General features: G+C 40.9%; 1 protein-coding gene across 1 annotated transcript; it reads right to left on the bottom strand.

The window, feature by feature from the left end:
• Positions 1-1,029: 1,029 nt before the first annotated feature.
• LOC100617175 (olfactory receptor 2AT4-like) lies at positions 1,030-9,064 on the bottom strand. Its single transcript, XM_003340957.3, has 2 exons — positions 8,942-9,064; positions 1,030-2,264 (listed from the first exon to the last, which is right to left on the bottom strand). The coding sequence occupies exon 2, from the start codon at positions 2,218-2,220 to the stop codon at positions 1,282-1,284; it is 939 nt and encodes a 312-aa protein (XP_003341005.2). The 5' UTR covers positions 2,221-2,264; positions 8,942-9,064; the 3' UTR covers positions 1,030-1,281.
• Positions 9,065-9,606: the final 542 nt, after the last annotated feature.

Here is a 9,606-nt window from a genome sequence, read left to right as displayed (position 1 = left end):
CTTCCTTCTTTCCTTCCCTTATCTTCTGCCTTAGACTCAACACTTAAGTATTCATTCCAAAGTAGAAGAATGGTAAGGTCTAGGCAACTGGAGTTAAGTGATTTCCCCAGGGTGACACAGATAGGAAGTGTCGGAGGCCAGATTGGAAACCAAGACCTCCCATCTTCAGGTCTGGTGCTCTATCTACTGAGCTACCTAGCTACCCTCATTTGATACCTTTCAATTAACAAGCATTTGTTTCCTCATCCTGAAGACTCCCCCTCCCATCACACAGAAAAAGGAGAGAACAAAAAAACCCTTGTAAAAAATATACATCTTCAAACACAATAATTCCTGCATTGGCCTTGTCCAAAAATGGATGTCTCATTCTGCATTTTGAATTTATCATTTCACCATCAAGGGGTGGGTAGCAAGCTTCATCATTCTTCTTCAGATCCAGGATTTGATTTTAGATTTTCTAACACCAAGCCCTGCACACTTTTCCCTATACCACATTACCTTATATGGGGTTAATAGCATTGGGCTAGACCAGAGTAACTTTTCTGTGTCAATTTGGCAGTCTGGGAAAGCCAATGCACCTTTTCTCAGAATCAGATTTATTGGCAATATTCAATGTTGAAGGAAATGCTATACTTCAATTAGGGGTCCAGAAAAATAAAGATGCATTTTTCCTATTCAAATTCCTGAATCCCACCCCAGATTAAGAACCCCTGTATCATACAGGTGATCTCTAAGATCCTAACTTGTGAACTGGGGACTTGTGAGTTGAGGGTAGTACAAGGAAGACTTTTGTGATAATCGGGGCTATTCAACAATGAAATGAATTGTCTCAATAGGAAGAGAGCTTCTTAACAATGGAAGCATTCAAGCAGAGACTAGAAGATACTCTGAAGGGGTTGATTTAGAGGGATGGGCCTGGTGGTTGTATCCTATCTTGGTGATTCCTAATTTGGGAAAAGGTTGCATAGTGGATGATTTCTGAGGTCCCTTTTAACACAAGGTGTCTAAGTTACTCAAAGAAGCTTATGATTTTGGTCTGCATGTGGATCACCATACAAAATGCTATTTTATTCCGTCAATTTTACATCACTAGAATTGCAAAGGCAAGAGGTAGATGTGTTGCAACTTTGGGAGAAAACTGACACCCAGGGGGACAGGTGATTGCCTCCACTTGTCAGCCAGGTGTGATTGTTCTCCTTGGTGATAAATAAATGGGGGTGGTGGGTGGCGTGGAGAAGAAATAGATGGCTATAGTTAATAGGAAGCTCATCATCTTCTCTTTCAAGGAATCATGAATTTGGTGATGGCTGCTTTGACATCCTTGTTCCTCAGGGTATAGATGAGGGGGTTCACCACAGGTGTGAGGATGGCATATACCACATTCCCCATTATGTGGAAGTCTACAGGAAGGTCAGCCCTGTAGGCCACATAGGACACAGCAATAGATGTGTAGTAGGTACCAACAACAAGGAGATGAGATGTGCATGTGGAGAAGGCCTTTGCCCGACCCTCCTTTGAGCTGATCTTCAGGATGGAGATAAGGATTCGAGCATAGGATAGGACCACCAGTAGCAGGGGTGTGAAGGAGACAGCCATGGCACAGCAGAAACCCAGGAACGTCTGGAAGTTGGGGTCTGAGCAAGAGGCCTGAACCACTGCCAGATGGTCACAGAAACAGTGCAAGACCTGGACCAGGGTACCAAAGGCCATCTGGGATGACTGGACCACAGCTGGGATAGGCAGCAGGAGGGCTGCCAACCAGGCACTTGCTGCCAGCTTGACATTGACCTGTGGAGTCATGCGGACTGTATAGTGCAATGGGTGACAGATAGCTTCATAGCGGTCATAGGCCATGACCACCAGTATAAAGGCCTCAGTGCAAGAAAAGCTATGGAAGAAGTACATTTGCAGGAAGCAAGCTGGGAAGGAAAGGATGCGATCCCCTAGCAAAAAAAGGGAGAGCATTCTGGGGATTGTGGTTGTGGTAAAGAGGATGTCCAGGGCTGAGAGATTGGTCAGGAAGAAGTACATGGGCTTGTGAAGCTTGGAGTCAACCACCACAGCCACCAAGAGCAGGAAGTTGCCAATGATGACAAGGAGATACAGGATAAGGAAGATGAAGAAGACAGGGAGGAAAAGGGACTTTGGGAGGGAAGGGATGCCCATCAGATAAAAGAAGATGGGGGAACCATCTGAACTGTTGCAGGCTTTTGTATCCATGTTGGGATGAAATTCAGTGTCATGGAGATGGGCCACAGGAACATCTGGAAATGGAAAGAACTAGAAATATGTTAGCTCTTATAGAAACAAACTCTAGGCTTGGCTTTCTAGTACATTCTTATCTCATTGCCCAAAGGGAGATACACATAATCATTGTCCACATACTCATTTTCCAGAAAGCAGATGCTGCTTCTAAACTCTTCTATTATGGCTATGGAATCATGAAGTCATATAGCAAATATGTGAATTTTTCTAAGTTCTTTATAATCTTAGGTCTCAACTAGTCCTTGTTCACTCTAGCCCTAACCATCTTAATTCTTTATCTACCTTAACTGTAAAACTACAGCATATAGAAATGCAATAAGTAGATGTATAATTTTTTAAAATTATATATGTGTACATACAAACATATATGTATATATTAATACTGTATACATACATATATATGTAGTTTTTCTGCTATCTAAGGTCCAGAAACAATTGTGTCTTTATATTTTTATCCCTGACTTTTTCAAACATTTATACTTTCCCTCTCATCAGAAATATTTTAGTTTCTTACATTTATAATATTCACCAAAAGTATTCATGGCTGCAACATAATTTTTAAAGAGTACAACTATTCGTAAAGAAGAGGTCAAATAAAAGGGGAGTGGAATAGAAGTTTATGTCAGAAAAAGTATTTACTTCTGTGGAAATCCATGAACCTAAATAAGAAAACATAGTGGAGAGTGTGTTGGAATCAAAGGAAACAGTACAGAAGGATTATTATAGTGAAAGTACACTACAAATCCCCTGGGCAGATGGAAGAAATGAATGATAAAGTTCTAAAGCAAATTACAAAGTTGACCCAGTTCAGATATTGTAGTGATTAGAAATCTTAGTCATCCAGACATATTCTGCAGATTTTTTTCTTTTCTTTCTACTAAAATCAGAGCATCTGATAAATTTTTAATTTTTCTTAATCACCATTTCATTTCTCATAGGTAGGAGAAAAAACATTTATAAACCTTGCTTAACTGAAATTTATTCTTATCCTAATATTATAGGGATTCCAGAAGGAAATAATCATGCCATCTTAGAGCTCTTGATAGATTAAGGAGAGGAAATCCAGGTGAAGAAAAACTTGTACTCTAGTAAACTTTAGGAGAATTTATTTCAAAGAAAGGAAGGGTGGAATCTTAGGATCTGAGAAGTTATAAAAGAAATGGGTGCAAGAGAACTAAGCAGCATTCAAGGATAAAATTTGAGTGACACAGGAAAAAAATTATTCCAAAGGGGGAAAAGCAGGGGTATCTAAAGACTAATGCTACTGTGAGGTGACTCATCAGTGATTCCCAATGTTAAATGTCCATGTACAAAAGATGAAACTGGAGGCAGAAATAAAAGAGCTGTCTCACATTGGTTGGAATGGCCTGCCTCAAAGTGCAGTTGAATTGCTTGTTATTGTGTATTCAGAGATTGGATGACCTATTATCAAAGTTGTTATAGAGATATATGGTAAGGAGACTGCACCCTTATACTCTCTGAACTTACTTCCCAATAGAATTTTATGATGTATCACACTATATCTTGGAAGCATCTACCATTCTTCCTTTGGACATCTGAAATTGGGGGGGGGGGTTCTCTCTCTAGATTAAAAAGAATATAGATTCTCAAGATGGAGGGAACCTTAAAGTCTTTATGATCAAATCTCCTTGTTTTACAAAATAGAAAATTGAAATCCAAATAAGGAAAGTGACGGGTGTCAGGTCTCACAAGAAGTTAGTAGCAGAGCAAGAAATAGAATGTTAATTATTAGCACTAAAGATAATTCATTCCCTTTCCTCAGACTTTTCTTTCCTTGGTCAAATAAACTCAGTAGAAAGGCAATGTATCATACTAGAAAGAATATTGGCTCTGGAACCAAAGAATCCAAATGGATCCTATAACTGGAAAATCCTGGCATGAATCCGATTTATTCCGCGGGCCTTTTCCCCTTCAGTGCCTCATTCTCATCTTTATTTTTTTTAAAACCTTTACCTTCTGTCATAGTATCACTTCTAATGCAGAAGAATAGCAAGAGTGACTTGCCTCGGAACACAGAGCTAGGAAGTGTCTGAGGCCAGATTTGAACCCAGGTTCTCTGATTAGAGACCTGATAGTCTATCTACTGTGGTCCTTAACTGCCTCTCTTGTCTTTAAAATAAAGGGATTGGACTAGATAGCCATAGGCTTCCTTCCAGCAATAAATTTTTGATTCTGCATGTCCTTCTCTCCCTTTCCAATCTGCCCTTACCTCCAATGACCATAGACTAGATGGATCCAAGCAGATTTTCTCCTTAGCCCCAGTAAGAGAATCAGAGAATTATAGAAAGGAAATGACCTTGAGAACACAGAAAGTTTCACATGTTAGAGCTGGAAGAGGCCATGGAGAGCATCTCATTTAGTTACTTCATTTTATGGAAGAAGAAGGAGATGGAGAGAACTGGCAAAGAAGACTGGAGTCAAGAGAATCCTGGGTTGTAATCCTAACTCCAACACTTACTAATTTTGACCTGAGGAAATTCACTTAGCCTCTCTAAGACTCTGTTTCCCAGCTGTTAAAGAGGAATAGAAATACAATATCATGGAAGTGTTGAGAGGGGAATGATTTGTAAATGGTATTCTAGACAAATGAGCTTTTGGAATTTCCCAAGGTCATCACAAACCAGGGGAGGGTCTCTACTCTTGCTTCATCCTGCTCCCTAAACCAATATTTTTGGCTCCTAGATCCTTTGATGTCTTAGTTTACCCACTAAAATGAACTATTTCCTACCTTCTCAGCATTCCACTCTTCACACATACCCAACCTTGGCCTCTTGTCCCCCCATCATCCTGATTTCTTGGCTTCTTGCCCTTCATTCTTCTGACATCCCATGTCATGTCACCTCTATGATTCCCAAAGCACCCAACTGCCTGATCTTGAATGCCCTCCTTCTTTCCCCCACCAGAGCTCAGAGCCAAGAAGCCAGGATAAGACCATCACCTTTCCCACCTCTCTGTTTTGGTCTCCTACCACACTTTCAGATTCTGAGATCCTGGGAATCTAAAATTCTTTGTATCATATCTTCTACTCACCTGCCTTTTCTGGGGAACCTGCCCTCCCCATAAGACTGAATAAGTACTGCCAGCACTGATCTGAGAAGTAGGGTGGGAAAGAATTTTGTTCTGGAAGATCCCTTGCTCCCTTTTAACAGAGAATTTAGCTCTCCTCATTTCTCTCTCCAACCCTACCTCTCCCAAGAGGGACCAATGCATCTTCCAGACTGTTGGGGCTCAATCCTCTCTCACACCCTGGGGATTAGTTCTGTCAGACAAACAATAATAAGCATCTATTGCCAGAGGAGAAGGGAGGAGCCCCCTGAGGTTTGTTGATTTGAGAGTAAATAGGAGTGGGGCAAATGTCATCCTGGCTCCTTTCTTATAACAATAATAATAGCAATAACTAACTAACTTATTATTCAATGTTTTTTCAATTGTGTCTGACTCTTCATGACCCCAGTTGGAGTTTTCTTGGCAGTAGTACTAGACTTGCTTGCCATTCTCTTTTTTTAGCTCATTTTATAGATGAGGAAACTGAGGCAAATAGAATTCAGTGACTTGTCCATGGTCACACAGCTAGGAAGTATCTAAGGCCAAATTTGAACTCAGGAAGATGAATCTTTCTGACTCCAAACTCAGCCTTCTATCCACTGGGCTACCTAGATTCCCTGACTAATTTGAAGGCAGACTTTTATGGTTTATAAGGTAGCTTTTACATCCATGATATCTCCCAGAACTTCATAACAACCCTGTGGGGGAGGCAGGACTAGGATTATTATCTCCATTAGACAGAGAAGGCAACTGAGAAATAGTGACATGAATTGATTCCCATAGTTACACAACTAGCATGTAAGTAACCAAGTGGAATATGCCTGAATCAGGGTCCAAGAATATAGCAGGATATAATGGACAGAGCATTGGCCTGGACACTCAGAGAACCAAGTTCTAGTCTTGACTAGACAGTGTAGCATTGAAGAAGAACTCTCTCTGAACCCAGGGGTCTGGGTTCACCTTCCAGATCTGTTACTAAAATGTGAGGGACTTCTGGCAAGTCACTGCTCCTCTCTGGGACTCAGTTTCCACATCTCTAAATAAGGAAGTTGAACACCAAGTGATCTCTAAGGTCCCTTCATGCTTTAGATCTTAGGACACCCAATATTAAGAAGCCCCCTATCTCTAGAGGCAGCAATTCCATTGTGTACTAGTTCTAGATCTTAGAGTTTTCCCATGTGTTGTTCTTACATAAAGAGCACATCCAAAAGCACATGCATACATGAGTATGCTTATATTCATAACATACATTGAGAACAGGGTTAGAAGAATCAATACTATTGGTTCCAAGGCAGAAGGGCAGTAGGGGCTAGGCAATGGTTGTTAAGTGACTTGCCCAAGGTCACACAGTTAGGAAGTATCTGAGGTCATATTTGAACCCAGGACCTCCTGTCTCCAGGCCTGGCATTCTATCCACTGAGCCACCCAGCTGCTCCCAGAATATTTACATTTATTGATGAAAAAGAAAGAAAGAAAGAAAGAAAGAAAGAAAGAAAGAAAGAAAAGAAAGAAAGAAAGAAAGAAAGAAAGAAAGAAAGAAAGAAAGAAAGAAAGAAAGAAAGAAAGAAAGAAAGAAAGAAAGAAAGAAAGAAAGAAAGAAAGAAAGAAAGAAAGAAAGAAAGAAAGAAAGAAAGAAAGAAAGAAAGAAAGAAAGAAAGAAAGAAAGAAAGAAAGAAAGAAAGAAAGAAAGAAAGAAAGAAAGAAAGAAAGAAAGAAAGGAAGAAAGAAAGAAAGGAAGAAAGAAAGGAAGGAAGCAAGGAAGCAAGGAAGGAAGGAAGGAAGGAAGGAAGGAAGGAAGGAAGGAAGGAAGGAAGGAAGGAAGGAAGGAAGGAAGGAAGGAAGACATGTTACCTTCTTAAGGGACTTACATTTTCCCTAGGTGTGAGTGAGGAGAAGCATGATACAACACACAAACAGATAAGTGAATACAATATAGCTTGAGGAGGGGTAGAGAAGAGATTCAGGAAAAGCTTATTAGAGAAGATGGCAGCTGTGCTGATTCTAAAAGGAAACTAAAGATTCTAAGAGGGTAGTGATGCAGAGGGAGGGGAAGTATGCAAGGCATGGGGAAGGTTTGGGGGAGAGATAAGCTTAGCTTTAGATAGGTTCTTTGTTGTTCATCATTTTAAAGTCATATCTGGAGTGGTTTGCCTTTTCCTTCTCCAGTTCATCTTACACATGAGGAAACTGAGGCAGACATAGTTAAATGACTTGCCCAGAGTCCCACAGCTAGTAAGTGTCTAAGGCCATATTTGAACTCAGAAAGATTAGTCTTCCTAGCTCCAGGTCCAGAGCTCTGGATCTTGAGAGACAGGTTAGTATTCAAGGGAAGAGATAGACAGATAGATAGAGAATCAGAGACAGAGACAGAGAGACAAACAGAGATCTATATAGATAGGTCTCTTTCATGCTTTCGATTATGCTTTAAGATTTGCAAGGTACTTATAAATATTATTTTGTTTGATCTTCACAACAACTCTCAGGGGCAAGATATCATTATTATCCCCATTTTCCAGATTATTATACAAAGAGAAAGTTCTGTGACTTGCCCAGTATCACACACAACTAGTAAGTATCTAAAAGTGAATTTTAACTCAGGGCTTCCTGACTCTACGAACAACTCTCCATCCACTGAATCATCCACTTGAGCTCATGTTTACATGGTTTACATTGAAATAAAAGCTCTGGTAGGGCCAAAAAAAAAAAAAAAGCAGAGGGATCGAGGGATTCTTTTTTTTTTTTTTAAACCCTTACCTTCTGCCTTTGGCTTCAAGGCAGAAGAATGGTAAAGGCTAGGCAATGGGGGTTAAGTGACTTTGCCCAGGGTCACACAGCTGGGAAGTGTCTGAGCCCAGGTTTGAAGCTAGGACCACCTGTCTCTAGACCTGGCTCTCAATCCACTGGGCTACCCAGCTCCCCTTTAAGAGGGATTCTTAATCTTTTTTGTGTCATAAACACCTCTGGAAGTCTTGGGAAGCCTATGGACCAATTCCTATGAAATTAGAAGGCTTAGCCATGCTTCTTACTCTCCATTACTAGATTACCCTCTGCCCTGATCTGAGTTACAAAGAAAGCCAATTAAATAAAAAATCAAAACATCTTTCTAAAAACCCAAATTCCAGATCCTGAAATCGATCCACAAATCCTTTGGGGGATCCATAAACCCCAGTTTAACAACACAATATAGAGAAAGAAGATGTTAGCCAATGACAGAGACTGGAGAACAGATGTAAATGTGCATGTGTAGACATACATATATGTGTACATACATGTATTTTAGATCACCACTCAATAGCTGAGTTGGTCCACCTAGAGTAAATTCTCTCCTTCTCCCTTCCTCTCTCCATTTCTCCTTCCCTCCTTCCCTCTCCCTCTCTCCCTCCCTCCATCTCTCTCCCGCCTCTTCCTCCCTCCCTCTCTCTCTCTCTCTCTCTTCTCTCTCTCTCTGTCTCTCTCTCTGTGTCTCTCTCTCTCTCTGTCTCCTTCTCTCTCTCTGTCTGTCTCTCTCTCTCTCATCTCTTATCCTTTCCCCAATACAGTAAGATATACCACTTTTCCTGAAAGCGCCAATTTTATAAGGAAAGTTTTAAAGTTAAAAAAAAAAACAAACCCGCCACATCCAAGCTCTGAAGTTTCCATCAAAGTGGCTGTCGCCGTCTCCTCCCTGTGGCTATGCCTTGCGTCTGCCCTGGAAACACTGTCAGTTACATTCTGTCTCTATCTCCTCATCTTCACCTTTCCCCCGGGTGGCGCGGGGCTCCGCCAGACACAAGAGGCTGAAAATGGAAAGAAGGAAGGAAGGAAGGGAGCCAAGTTAAAAATACCTCTGGTTGAATCTGATCGTCCTTCCAGCCTCCTATGGGGTGGGCGGATGGTGTGAGGCTGGTATACAGATATTTGTAAACAGATTTCATAATCAGGACAGAAGAAAGGAAACACTGAAGCCAGACAGATGAGTTCTGAGTGTCCTGTCTTGAATGAATGGGCGTCTTCACCCATGCTTTCATTATGGTCAGTGTTATCTTCTCCAGCAACACCTTCTCCACTGACATGATCCTCACCTTTATTACTATCCTCCATACTTGCTGCCATTACAATGCTTCTGAAGTCTTGGGTTTAATTTTTTCTCCTGGGTAAAATGGGGCAGGGAGTGCTAGGGTCTAAATGATAGGACAATCAGAAACTGATTAAATGCCCCCAAAATTATCAGACTTAAAGACTAATGATTAATGGGTCAATGATAACTTGGTGAGACATTTCTAGTGATAGTCACAT

Source organism: Monodelphis domestica, chromosome 4, assembly GCF_027887165.1.
Source record: "Monodelphis domestica isolate mMonDom1 chromosome 4, mMonDom1.pri, whole genome shotgun sequence".
Classification (NCBI taxonomy): domain Eukaryota; kingdom Metazoa; phylum Chordata; class Mammalia; order Didelphimorphia; family Didelphidae; genus Monodelphis; species Monodelphis domestica.
Note: the sequence above shows the minus strand (reverse complement) of the source record. Positions and strands in the feature narration are given on the sequence as shown.

Excerpts from the sequence above, each read along its gene's own strand:
- LOC100617175 (XM_003340957.3), bottom strand. The coding sequence starts at position 2,220 with ATGGATACAAAAGCCTGCAACAGTTCAGATGGTTCCCCCATCTTCTTT.